The sequence below is a fragment of the Halichoerus grypus genome, chromosome 11 (assembly GCF_964656455.1).
Source record: "Halichoerus grypus chromosome 11, mHalGry1.hap1.1, whole genome shotgun sequence".
Classification (NCBI taxonomy): domain Eukaryota; kingdom Metazoa; phylum Chordata; class Mammalia; order Carnivora; family Phocidae; genus Halichoerus; species Halichoerus grypus.
Genome location: NC_135722.1, coordinates 56,759,755 through 56,774,029, shown reverse-complemented (window position 1 = coordinate 56,774,029; position 14,275 = coordinate 56,759,755). Strand labels below are relative to the sequence as shown.

Here is a 14,275-nt window from a genome sequence, read left to right as displayed (position 1 = left end):
AACAAGGTTGAAGAAATAAGAAAATGGTTTTAAAAAGAGAGAGCTTTGTAGGTCATCCTGAGGTTAACAGGGATCCACTGAAGAATTTGAAGCCGGGTGATGACATAATGACATGGCGTGGTCGTTGAGAAGCAGAGTCCTAGATAATGCCTAGGTTTCTGGCTCAGAACCAATTGGATGGTGGCGTTGATGTACTTCACGGCGAGGGAGAACACAGGAGGAGGATCGCTGAGCTTGACCTGCCTGTGGGACATCTGAATGGAGATGCCCAGCAGGCAGAGGGTTATAGGACAAGAGCCCAGGATAGAGAACTGAGCTAAAGACTGAGTTTCGAGAGTGTCATCACCTGGCTGGAGAACATTAGCCCAGGGGAGTCTCCTGAGTGAGTGAAGCTATAGGAGGGTCCAGGCTGGAACCATGAAAAATGCCCCCACTGAAGGATGGCAGAGGTGGAGGGATCCAAAAAGACCACGGGAAAGGTAGAAATGCCCCCAGAGGCTTTCTCTTAGCACCTTCCCTGTGTCTTCTCAGGCAGTAGCTGTGTTCACCCCGGCGCCATGGCTACTTCATGCCCGAGCATAAACCTTCCCCCCTCTGCCATTAGAGAGTTCATCTTGCAAATCTAATGGAGTAATGAAGCCATTGATTCTGTTAACAAACATCCAGTTCACTACCAGACCTGTAATGGGAATTCATTTTGGAGGTCAATACAGCTGTCGACGGAACTGTTTTTCCCCCCGAGGCCCGTGGCTTTCTCTGTTGGACGCGGGCGGAAGTTGTTCTGCCTAGCATCAGAGAAGCCTGGAGAGTAATTAACCTGATAGAGCGCTAATGAGCTGGTGATCCTGGGGCCATGAGAAGGGTACAAAAATAAGTCAGATAACGGGGAGTAGAAACAGAAAAGATTCAAATAGCGTAGCAAGCCACCACACCACCACTGAACCATCACACCCCACCGGCTGTCACATCGCCAGAAATTACATCTTTAAATCTTTATTTCTCTTGAACAAGAAGTTTCACTGTGGAATTATTGTATGCTGAACGAACATTTTTGCTTGTTCCAAACACAGACTAAGAACTTTCTGTGCGCCTGGCCTTTATTGGGTAAATCCTGGGACCGTAGGCGCAACAGCCTCAGTCACTGTCTTAGAGACTCATGGGCTAGGCGAGGAGGCAGAGGGACCGTGGATATAATGAAGCATGGGCCAAGTGCTATTGGCAGCCAGAAGAAGGACCGTGTCCAGGAAGGTTTCAGAGAGAATATGATATCCGTGTAGGGTCTTAAAGTCCGCATGTGAGTGCCAGTAGAGTAGAAGTGAAATCCAAGGAAGAGCCGAAGCCCATAAGAAAGAGTCATAAAAGGGGCTGGTGTGCCTGGAGACTGATGAAGCTTCCGCATGCCTTGGGTCCGGGAGGAGAAAAGCAGGAAGTAGGTGAGACTGTCAAAGGCCTGTGCGTTAGGCTCAGGAACTTGGACTAGGCTTGGAGAACGAGCCAAATGAGTAATGCCCTTGGCTTGGGGGGGTAGCACTCTCAGCTGTGATCTGTCTTTAATACCCTGCTTCTTTTCTAGCACAACAGAGGGGAGTTTAAGAGGAGAGTTAAGGGGAAAAAAGACCAATTGACACAGAGTGGTGGGCATAAGAGTTGGGGAATGGGGACCATTGTTGTCCTCAAGAGGACTTGGAAGAGCAGGGTAGGAGGAGCTGGGACCAGTCTTACGGGACAGTCTGCTCCAGATACATGTGTGCTTTTATCCTTAATGCGGTAAGGCACACAGTCCAGGGTCTGACCTAGTGAGTCTCCAGGAAGCAAAGCTCATTTAACAAAGTCAGCCTGCGCTTTGATGGAGGTGATGACGCAGGAGCTTCCCAAGAGGAGGAAGGCAGTGGCACTTACTGCTCCGAGGGCTGGCCTGGCGGGAGCGCCGGAGTCCCACTCCCGTGCCGGGGCAAGCCACACCTCCCGGGAGCTGGGAGAACACCGTCAAGGTTGTGACTCGGAGCGGCCCCCAGGCGGCTCCAGGAGCGGCGCGGAGGCATCTCCTTTTCTGCCAGGCAGCCTCAGTCCTCCCTCTCCGGAGGCAGGGAAGGGGCAGGTGTGTGAGGGGGAGAGAAGGCTGCTGCTGGATCATTGCCTCTGCTCATAATATCTTTTCTTCCTCTGACAGCCCACTTGGGGATAAGGACACCTTTCTTCCCTTTTTCAGTCACAGAGCTCCTTCTTTTGTTTCCCAGACTCCCTGAGAAACCTCTCCTCCACCAGTCACGGCCCCCGCTCTTCTCCAGCCGAGCTCAGCAGCTCCAGTCAGCACCTTCTCCGAGAACGGAAGTCCTCAGCCCCATCGCACTCCAGCCAGCCCACGCTGTTCACCTTTGAACCCCCGGTGTCCAACCACATGCAGCCCACCTTGTCCACCAGTGCGCCTCAGGAGTATCTCTACTTGCACCAGTGCATCAGCCGGAGAGCGGAGAACGCAAGGTAGGAGATAGGAGACCACTGTGAGCACCGGTGGGTTGCATGGCCACTCGCAGGGCCCAGTGGCTTGCAGTCATACTGTTTTTAATTTTAAAGACAAGGGAGTAAAATATTTTCTCAGGCGAACAGACATATTTATTAACAAAGCCTCATTCTTTTGCCGAGGTAAGCTTCACATTGTGCTGGTATCAGCTGCGTTGCTGTACAGTGATAATTAGATTCCAGAGGAACCTCCCATTATCAGAAATCATGCTATAAAAATTTTTTGTTTAATCTGAGGGGGGAAAGGCATTAGGGGCTAGAGTTTCAGAATTGGGAAAAAAAAAAACATCAATTTACTTGTTGGTAAGAAGAGTATAGTTATAAAGTCTTACAATATTGAACATATCCGTATCTCACTTCTGCTCTAGAGCTGCACTGTTCTGTGTGGTAGTTAACTATCCACGTGTTTAAATTTGAATGGGCTCAAATAAGATAAAACTTAAAATGAAGTTCCTCAGTTGCACTGGCCACATTTCAAATTCCCAGTTGCCAAGTGTGGCTAGCGGCTACCCTAGCGGACAGCACAGATAAGGAAAACTTCCATCACCACAGAAAGTTCTAGAGCAAGGACTCTCTGCTCTAGATTAACGGTCTTTGTAGTTCTAACACCACTAGCTCTCTCACAGGTGCGGAGTCTGTCCATATTTTTACTGCCTTTTATTCCCATTGTTAGGGCAAACACAAGCACAGAGGTGATGGGCTTTGCCAAAGCTAGTTCCCAGTTGCTAGCGTGGGCAGCAGATGACAAATCCTATTTCTCAATTAATTTAGAAATATCTAATTTGTGTTATGAAAACTAAGGCAATTAGAGAAGTGACTGTATTAGTGTATCACATCATAGAACATTTTCAAGCAGAATCTTACTCAAACCGGTCAAATGCACTGAGAGAGAGCCAATATAGATCATTTCTGTCCATTTCCTAGTTGAGGAAAATGAGGCTCCCAGCTACCGCGTGACAGAGGCAGGACTAGAACCCAGGGCTCTTCATCCCTGGTCCTGCACTCCACACCACGTTACCTGCTTCTGGGACCAGCACACAGCACGCACTCCAGCACTCTGTCTTAAGGTTGCCTCAAATACCCATTTTCCTGAGGCCTCAGGATTCATGTTTGTGAACTTTCAACTGGTTCAAACTCCATCCACTTAGACCAGAAGAGCTGAGATCACCCAACAAGGTTGCGGCAGCGCCGTAAACAGCACTGAGGCTCCTGGATCATACACCAGACATGCAGGGTGCAGACATTAAAAGCATTTACAGGCTTGGAATCCATCAGATACAGGTCCAAATTTAGGTTCTGCCACTTTCTTTGTGATCTTGGGCCACGTACTGAACCTCCTTGAGCTTCCATTTCCTGACCTGCCGAATGGAAATAACTCCTTCTAAGGCTTCCTGATGAGCACAGTGACCCGAGCACATCCTCAGTACTCAGGAGCATTTGTTCTCCTTGGGCCCAGGCCCTCCCCACCCCCCCGCCCACCTCACACATCTTTGCCTCAGAGTAGAGAAGGTGAGGTCTTAAAATCATCGTTCTCTTGAAAGTGTACTTTCTGTTAATGCCTCTCACCCTCAGAATACATATGTAATATCTGGGGATCTGGTTAAAATGCTGACTCTGATTCAGTAGGCCTGCCGTGGGTCCTGAGATCCTGCCTTTCTGCTAAATTCCAGAGCTTGTCTGTGGGTCACACTTTAAGTAGAAGGCTTTATATAATACTAACAACTACTACCACCTCCACTCCCATGATGCTGCAGGAGCAGCAGAGAACAGATATGTAAATGTCTCTGCTTGAATTAGCAGTTAGGGCCCACTCTCTGCACACCCCCCTCCTCGCTAAAACCTCTGTTAATTTGCCTAGCTGAAATCCACTTCTCTGATTTCCCACAACAGTTTTTTATTCTCTCTCTCTCATGGCATTTGGAACTCTCTGCCTCATTGTATGGATATTTGTATTAATATATTGCTGCACTTTGAAGACGGGACCAAGGGCATATAGTAGGTACATAAAAAATATCCAAGCAAATCTGTGTTATATAGAGAGAACATAATAGGGGAGACAAAACTGATCTGCGGTTGGGGAAGCAGCTTTAGTGTGGGTCCCTGACCAAGCTGTGCTTTTCTCTGTGTCTGCTTTCACTTGTGTGGGTGTGGGAACAGGAGAGGGATGAGCAGGATCTTGGAGATTTTTGGAAAAAATAAGTTCAAACAACATTAACAGAATTCCCAAGTAACGGAGGGTGGGAAGGAAGCTTTCTTTGGTCCAGAAACACCATATAATTTCTGGAAGTATTGGAGTAGTTTACATGATACTAAACATACTGTAACAATTAGAAAATCCGGACACAATATAAAAAAACAACTGTTTGAAGGCACTGAAGAGCAATCACAAAGCAGACAGAAACTGAAAGAGATTTAACTCTTAAACGGAGCTAGGAGGGGGGCGCCCAGGTGGCTTAGTCGCTTGAGCATCCAACTCTTGATTTCAGCTGAGGTCATGATCTCAGCGTCGTGAGATTAGCCCTGCATCGGGCTCCACCCTGGGTGTGGAGCCTACTTAGGATTCTCTCTCCCTCTGCCCCTCCCCTGCTTGCGTTGCACTCTCTCTCTCTCAAAAAAAAAAAAAAAAAAGGAGCTAGCCCCATACAAAGACATCAAGTGTGTCAATAGCTTTAATCTATGGTATTAAGGGGTAGGGCTGGATATAGTGAAGAGATGGTGAAATTTAGGAGACAGAAACTCTAAAAAAATCACTGGGGAGTGCCAGTCCCTGTGTGGTGGCAGAAGCACACTACAGACTGCCCCTCCCACTGATCACAAGTAAAAACTACGGACAAAACACAATTGCCCTGTAATCATTTTGATTCTATAAAAATAAAATGAGGCAAGTTATAAAGGGGAGCAAAACTTGAAGATGGCAACAATATAGAGGTGAATCCTCTGTATCTCGTGGAATTGCCCTGAGGGCAGGCCCACTCACACAGCAGCCCACTGCGGCAGACAGCTGAAATGTGATAGAAACCCCATCTTTCTTGGTAGAGGAATCAGAAGAGGAGCCCTTTGGGGGCTGGAAGGGAGTGGAGTACCCAGAGTGAAGAGAGCTGGAGAAGGGATTTCCTCATTCTGGGTGTGAAACCACACACATCTCAGGCTCACTGTGAGCTGCACACGTGTGGGACAGACCAAACCAGCATAACAAAGGCTTTGTGAACTAAGCTGAGATCTGCATCACCACACACAGAAGGAGAGACGGATCTTGCAGCCTGAATCTAACCACAGTGATTGCCTGCAAATCAAAAACATCCACATTCTCCAGAGGATTCTAACAGAACCCAGCATCTACACAACATCATAGCACAATACTAAAGATATATAATACAAAATTTCTCAACATACAGAGAACCAGCAAAATGTAACCAGTTCTCAAGGGAAAGCACAAATGCCAAGCCCAGCATAACCTACATGTTAGAATTAACAGACACAAATTCAAAAGCCTGTATTATAACAATATTCCATAAACATGAATGGAAAGAAAAGAAAAACTATCAACCCACAAGTTTATATCCTGAAAAATTATCCTTTAGGAATGAAGAGATTTCCAAATGAAAGAAAAACAAGAGAATTTCCGAGAGATCTGAATAAAGAACTGATAAGGAAGTTCTTCAGGCTGAAGCAAAATAGTACCAGAAGGAAACTAAAACCTTCAGGAATGAAGGAACAGCAGCAGAAATAGTAAATATCTGCATGATTTTCCCTCCTCAGTTCGTTAGTATATGTGACTGTTGAAAACAAATATTAAACATTGCCTGGTGGGGTTTTCACCTGGTTTTCTCTTCAGTGTGAAGAGCTTCCTTTGTCATTTCTTACCATCTGAGTCACCTTGTGACATGTTTTCCCAGTTTCCACTTATCTGGAAATACCTGCATTTCACCTTCATTTTTTTTTAAGATTTATTTACTTATTCGAGAGAGAGCGCACATGCGTGGGGGGAAAGGGACAGAGGGAGAAGGAGAGCGAGAGTCTCAAGCAGACTCCCCACTGAGCACAGAGCCCTACGCAGAACTCAGTCTCACGACCCCGAGGTCACAACGTGAGCCGAAACCAAGAGTCAGTCGCTAAACATCCATGCCACCCAGGCGCACCTCACCTTCGTTTTGGGGAGGTATCTTGCTGGATATAAAATTCTGGAATGGTGGTTTTATTTTCTTTTGGCATTTTAAAGGATGTCATTATATAATCTTCTGCCCTTCATTGTTTTTGTTGAGAGGTGAGCTGTTATTTTTATTGTTAGAATCCTATATGTAATGTATCTTTCTTCCTCTGAATGTTATTTTTTTCTCTAAAAAAACTGGTGAAATAACATAAAAATTATCCTCTGAGCTGTTTTTAAGTGTACAGCAGTTAGTGTTAAGTACTTTCACATTGTTATGTAACCAATCTCTAGAACTGTTTTTATCTTGCAAAACTGAAACTCCCCACCCATTAAAAATTCCCCATTTCCCCTTTCCCCTACTTCCTGACACCTTCCTTTCTACTGTCTGTATGAGTTTGACTTCTCTAGGTAATTCATATAAATGGAATCATACAGCCCTTGTTTTTCTGTGAGTGGCTTTTTTCACTTAGGATAATGTCTTTAAGGTTCATCCATGTTAGAGAGTGTGTCAGAACGTCCTTCTTTTTCCAGCTGAATACTATTTCATTGCCTCTTTATGCCACATTTTGTTTATTTCATCCACCAGTAGACACCTTGGTTGCTTCCACCTTTTGGCTGTTGTGGATAATTCTGCTGCGAACATGGGTGTACAGATACTCTTCAAAGAGTCGGACTTCAATTATTTGGGGAACATACCCAGAAGGAGAATTGCTGGATACTCTGGTAATTCTGTTTTCAATCTTCTGAGAAACTACCATACCATTTTTCATAGTGGCTGCACCATTTTACAACCGTGCACAAGGGTGATAGTTTCTCCACACCCTTGCCAGTATTTGGTATTTTTTGGTAGTGCTCTCCTAATGGCTGTGAGGTGGTATCTCACTGTGGTTTGGGAGTTTTTTGGGTTTTTTGTTTGTTTGTTTGTTTGTTTTTTAGAGGTGAGTGAGGGCAGAGGGAGAGAGAGAATCCCAAGCAGGCTCCACACCCAGTGCAGTCAGACACGGGGCTCGTTCTCACAACCCTGAGATCATGACCAGAGCCGAAATCAAGAGTTGGACACTTAACCAACTGAGCCACCCGGGCACCCCACGCTGGGGGTTATTTACATTTCCATAATGATTAGGAATGTTCAGCATCTTTTCATGTGTTTGTTGGCTATTTGTACATCTTTGGAGAAATATCTATGTAGACCTCTGCCCATTTTTTTTTATCTGGTTAGTTGGTCATTGTTATTGGGTTGTAGAAGTTCTTTGTATGATCTGGATATTAACACCTTGCCGAATATGTGATTTACAGATATTCCCCCATTCTATAGATTGCCTGTCACTCTGCAGATTGTGTCCTTTGATGCAGTTTTATATTTTGATGCAGCCCAATTTATTTTTACTTTGTTGCCTGTGCTTTTGGTGTCATACATACATTAAAAAAACATAATTCCCAAATCCACTCTCAGGAAGCTTTTCCTCCTGTGTTTTCTTCTCAGAGTTTATAGTTTTAGCTCTTATGTTTAGGTCTTTGATCCATTTCTTGTTTATTTTTATATATGATGAAAAGATCTAACTTCATTTTTGTGCATATGGATATCCAATTTTCCCAGCACCGTTTGTTGAAAACATTGTCATTTCCCCATTGAATGGTCTGAGCATCTGTGCTGAAAATCATTAGATCTATACATCAAGGTTATTTCTGGGCACTATATTCTATTCCATTGGTCTCTATATCTATCTTTGTGCCAGTACCACACTTTTAATTACTGTAGCTTTGTAATAATATGTTTTGAAATCAGGAAGTATGAGACCTCTCCCTTTGTTCTTTGTTTGCAAGATTATTTTGGCTATTTGGACTTCTGTCTGTTTGCTGACTTTTTTTCTTTGTTTTTCAGCAATTTGACTGATATTCCTAGGTGTATTTTTCTTGGTTTGGGCTTCACTTAGCTTTCTGATTCTATTTGTTGCTCTTTTTTATCCAATACAGCAAAATTTATACCAATATTTCTTCTTCAAGTTTTTTTTCTGCCCCATTCCATCTCTGCTTTCCTTCTCTTCTTCACGTTAGACCACTTGATACTGACCCATACATCACTGATAGTACTCATTTTTTTAAAAATCGTATTTCCTCTCTGTGCTCATTTTGGATGATTTTTTAATTGAATTTTCAGTTCTAGAATCCTCCCCCTTTTGCCCCACCCCACCCTTTTATTTACTTTTTTTTAACCATTTTGAGGGGTAATTCAAGTACAGTCAGTGTCAATATATATAAAGTTTCCTCATGCCCCTTAAGTCCATACTTCCCTCTACCTCATTCCTCAGGAACCACTGTACCTCACTGTAGTGAGGAACCACTCACTACATTAGCTGTCATTTTCTAGAATTTTACTTGAGTGGAATCATATACTATTGACTATTTTTCCTTATATCTTTCACACAACATAATGCTTTTGGGATTCATCCATGTTGTTACATGTATCATTAGTTGTTCCTTTTTATTCAATGTACCTTTATATCACAATTTATCCATTCCTATGTTGATGGGCACTTGGATTGTTTCCAGTTTTAGCTATTACAAATTAAGATGCATCTGTACATAAATAGTCACTAACAAATCTTGGTGTAGACATTTGCTTCATTTCTCTTGGGTAAATACCTAGAAAACCAGACCTAGGTGGTTTTACTGGTGAATTCTATCAAATGGGGTACCACAAATATTACCCATATTCTTTCAGGAAACATAAGAGGAGGGCGTCCTTTTGCAACTCTTTTTTTTCTTTTTGAGACCAAAATAACCCTACTACCAAAACCTGGCAAAGATTACAGGAAAGAAAATCGGAAGGTAATATTCCCTATGAATATAGATGCAGAAATTCTTTCTTTTACCAAAAAAAAATATATATATATAGTAAATCCAACTTAAAAATATATATATTTAGTGTGTGTGTGTGTATGTGTGTGTTTTAGGGATAATTTAAATATATTAGGGAATATATGTGTATATATACCTCATTAGGGATAATAGTTCATGATGAAGTAGTGTTCATCCCAGGAATGAAAGGTTGATTTTACATTAAGAAACCAACCAGTGTAGGGGCGCCTGGGTGGCTCAGTCATTAAGCGTCTGCCTTCGGCTCAGGTCATGATCCCAGGGTCCTGGGATCGAGCCCCGCATCGGGCTCCCTGCTCAGCGGGAAGCCTGCTTCTCTCTCTCCCTGCTCATGCTCTCTCTCTTTCTTTCTCTGACAAATAAATAAATAAATCTTCAAAAAAAATTAAAGAACTTAACAAAATTAGAGGATTTATACCACCTGATTTCAAGCCTTGCAGACAAACCTTTGTCTTTGTCTTCTTCAAGACCATGTTGTTTTGATGAAAAGGTAAACATACGGAGCTCCCTAGAACAGAATGGTGAAGCGTGTGTGTGTGCATGTGTGCGCACGCATGCACACACACATGTTGACAAAGGTGCCAATAGGGAGATGAAAGTCTTTTCAACAAATGGTGCTGGAATAAAAAAAAAAAAAAACCTTTATTGATACCACACTACTCAAAAGTTAAATGTGTCAGGGGCGCCTGGGTGGCTCAGTCGTTAAGCGTCTGCCTTTGGCTCAGGTCATGATCCCAGGGTCCTGGGATCGAGTCCCACATCGGGCTCCTTGCTCAGCGGGGAACCTGCTTCTCCCTCTCCTTCTCCCCCTGCTTGTGTTCCCTCTCTCACTGTGTCTCTCTCTGTCAAATAAATAAATAAAATCTTTTAAAAATAAATAAATAGGGGCACCTGGGTGGCTCAGATGGTTAAACATCTGCCTTCAGCTCAGGTCATGATCCCAGGGTCCTGGGATCAAGCCCCGCATAGGGCTCCCTGCTCGGCGGGAAGCCTGCTTCTCCCCCTCCCACTCCCCCTGCTTGTGTTCCCTCTCTCGCTGTGTCTCTCTCTGTCAAATAAATAAATAAAATCTTTAAAAAAAAAAATAAAATAAAAATAAATAAAAATAAATAAATAAAAGTATTTTAGGAGGACCTGGGTGGCTCAGTTGGTTAAGCGACTGCCTTCAGCTCAGGTCATGATCCCAGGGTCCTGGCACTGAGTCCCACATCGGGCTCCCTGCTCAGCGGGGAGCCTGCTTCTCCCTCTGCCTGCTGCCCCCTCCCCCCCGGCTTGTGCTCTCTCTCTCCCTCTCTGTCAAATAAATAAATAATCTTTAAAAAAAAGAAGTTATGTGTCAAAGACCTAAATGTAAAATGTGATAGTAAGAAATTTCTAGAAGAAAACATCTCTGTGTTCTTGAGGTAAGCAAAGATTTTTATCATAGGGTACAAAAAGGGAGAATCATAAAAGAAAATAAATTTATAAAGTAGTTGAATCAAAATTAAAACTTTTGTTCTTCAAAAAACCCCACAAAATGCCAAGTCACAAAATATGAGAAAATACTCAAAACAAATATATCTGACAAAGGATTTATTTCTAGAAAATATAAAGCATTATTACAACTTAAGACAAACAACCCAATTTTTTTAAATGGGCAGAAGTTTTGAATAGACACTTCACCAAAAAAAGATACAGAAATGGCAAATGAAAAGATGCAGAATCACCAGGGAAATGTGAAAACCTCCGAGCAGTTTTGCTTCATGTCCACGGGAATGGGTAAAGAAAAAAGACTGACAGTGCCAAGCATTGACAGATGTACTGCTCTCCTGCTTCTGACATCCACATTACATACTAGGTGCTCTGGAAAAAAGAAATAATGCTTTATAGTTTACAAAGCACTCTCACATTAGTTACCCCATTTGACCTCCAAAATAATTTCATAGGGTTACATCTTTATTTTTTTTATTGTATTTTTAAGTAATCTCTACACCCAGCGTGTGGGACTCGAACTCACAACCCCAAGATCAAGAGTCTCATGCTCCACCGACTGAGTCGGCCAGGCACCCCTCAAAGGGTTCCTTCTGAGTGGGGATTTGGGAGAGAGAAGCAGCTCATTCATCTCTGCCTAGCATAGACATAAATATGTCTGTTTGGATTACTATAGTGACAGAGAGGGAGAGAGAGAGAGAACGGAAGCTAATCATAACCAGCCTTTATCTATTCCTTTTTTCATTTGTGGGGGAACCTGACATACTGTACAATAAATTAAGCACCTTAGAGATAAAACTATAAATTACTTATCTTTTACTACAGTTTTAGCCACTATTCTTCCTTCAAGTACCAGATATGCGTTCCAGCTAAAATGACTTCAGTTCTCAAAATCTAGCTTTTCCACTGAGCAAAAGTAACTCCTCAAAGTAATAACTGTCACCAAGGAGGGAGTATTTGAACTGACCCCATCAAGACAAGTGGAGTCCTTTTTGTCTTGCCTGGATTTAGTTTTGCCCTCCAGCCTTTAGGGCCTCATGTCAGACTCTAGACCTTCTCTCTCTTCCTATTTCCAGGAGGCTGTTGTACCTGTAGCAGGTGATACGGTGCGGTGAGTCACATGCCTCAGAAAGCCATGCTTCTGGGCAAGGGTCGGGGGGTGGGGGCTAAAATTTCAAGTGATGGGATTCCAGACGGAATGCATCACTGACCCTGCAGCACTATTCTGCAGAAAGACAGCGGGTGAAAAGTAAAATGAGAAATGGCAATGGAGAACTTGCCTTTGATTAATCATTTCTAACTAAGACCTCTGACTGATTCACCCGGTGGCTTTGATGGACCAAAGGCTGAGAATATACAACTTTTCGTTTCATTTATTTTGTCTATATAACTTTGCTCTGTAACCACAATGAGAAGGCTGGCTCACCCTTGCCACCAGAAGGGTTTGAGATGCAAAGATCACCTCACCTCTTAGAGATTGTGAGACAGCGTTTTCTGCGTTTTCTTCCCTCATCGGGAGGATCCCTGTGAGAAGGGTGAAATGCAGAAGGATGGTCCACGTGACCTCTTCAGATCGCCAGTGACAGTTACAGAACTAAGTGGTGGTTAATTCACTTAGGACCGTGTGTACATTCGCTTTCTTTAAATGGGAACATACCTATTAAAAATGAGACTGGGCTCTTCATGAAGGTACTAGGAGCAGGGTGGAAAACAGTGAAATCATGGTGCGTGGTGCGTGAAACTATATGGAAAAATGCCAAAGAACTGTTGCAAAATTAAGTGCTGAGAAGCTAGGAGAGCACTGCTGAAAGATAAGGGAGCGCTTTCGGGCGGTGTTAAGCCGTGAGCAGAGCGGCGGCCAGAGGTGATGGGCTCGGGCCACCCAGCCGCAGCGGGCGCTGGGGCGGGGCAGGGGCAGGGGCTGCGGGCTGGAAGGGGTGCCTCTCTCAGCCTTGCCTCTGCCGCCTGCAGCTCCCTGCACAGGCCAGGGCGGTTCTTCTCGTGGGGTAGGCGAGGGGGTTCAGAACGGCCTTGCGTGTGACGCGCCCGGCGCGGTACCGTGCTCCTTTCTGGAGGCCCCTGTCGGCCCGCGGGCCTGCTCGTCCAGTCGGAAATCGCAGTCTGGTGGAGGAGACCAGTACTGGTGGTACATAACGCAGATAACACTTGCTACCTGCTCCAAAGACAGGGTTGAGCAAGTGATTGCTTATGCTTGGAGGTAGAGGATGGTAAGGAACAGCTTTAAAAGATGCGCCGGGACGCCTGGGTGGCTCAGTCGGTTAACCGTCTGCCTTCGGCTCAGGTCATGATCCCGGGGTCCTGGGATCGAGCTCCACATCGGGCTCCCTGCTCAGCGGGAAGCCTGCTTCTCCCTCTTGCCTCCCTGCCCCCACTCATGTTCTTTCTCTCTCAAATAAATAAAATCTTTTTTTTTTTTTTTAAGATTTTATTTATTTGACACAGAGAGAGAGACACAGCGAGAGAGGGAACACAAGCAGGGGGAGTGGGAGAGGGAGAAGCAGGCTTCCCGCGGAGCAGGGAGCCCAATGCAGGGCTCGATCCCAGGACCCCGGGATCATGACCTGAGCCGAAGGCAGATGCTTAACCGACTGAGCCACCCAGGCACCCCAGATAAAATCTTTTTTACAAATGTGCCATTTGTGCAGAGTTAGAAGGATAAATGGGAGCAGGAGCTTTGCCAGGTTGCAGTAGGAAGCCTGTCAGACAGCGTGAACAACGCAACCAAGCCCAGAGGCTTAACTGCACAGGGCCCACTGGGAGCAAGGGAAGTTTGGCTGAGTGGATCCAAGAGTGGGGAGGGGAACAGGGAGAAGAGACTGGAGAGGTGAATTAGAGCCGGAGTGCAGCTGAGTCCTAAAGGCGGTGGCACCGTGTTGGAAATGCGTAAGCTGGCAAGTCGGGAAAGTAAGTGTCTGGAGGACATCAAGGGGATCTGGCAGATGGTAGGGAGACTAGCTACCAGCCCTTTCATTTATGCGGAAGGAAAACCAGGAGGACCTGAACTGGGGTGGATTCAGTAGGACCTGACAGGGTTCTTGAGTGAAAAATTATAATGTGGATAACTCCCGGGTGTCTGGCTTGAGTGACTGGTGCATTCCCAAGATAGGAGAGTCAGGAAGAAGATGATGAATTCATTCCTGAATCAGGTTAAGGTTCGAATAAAATTATGTGAAACATGGAACAGTATTTAAGGTTACTGCAGGACACCTGTGATGTTCTCCCCATCCCGCCTTAAAA

At 44.6% G+C, this 14,275-nt stretch overlaps 1 protein-coding gene across 3 annotated transcripts in view; it reads left to right on the top strand.

The window, feature by feature from the left end:
- GAB2 (GRB2 associated binding protein 2) overlaps nucleotides 1-14,275 on the top strand; it is a 181,322-nt gene that overhangs the window by 157,146 nt on the left and 9,901 nt on the right. For all 3 annotated transcript variants that reach the window (XM_036113177.2, XM_036113191.2, XM_078058599.1), the window contains one exon: nucleotides 2,238-2,481. In XM_036113177.2, the coding sequence (XP_035969070.1) occupies nucleotides 2,238-2,481 (244 nt within the window). The remainder of the gene's footprint in view (nucleotides 1-2,237; nucleotides 2,482-14,275) is intronic.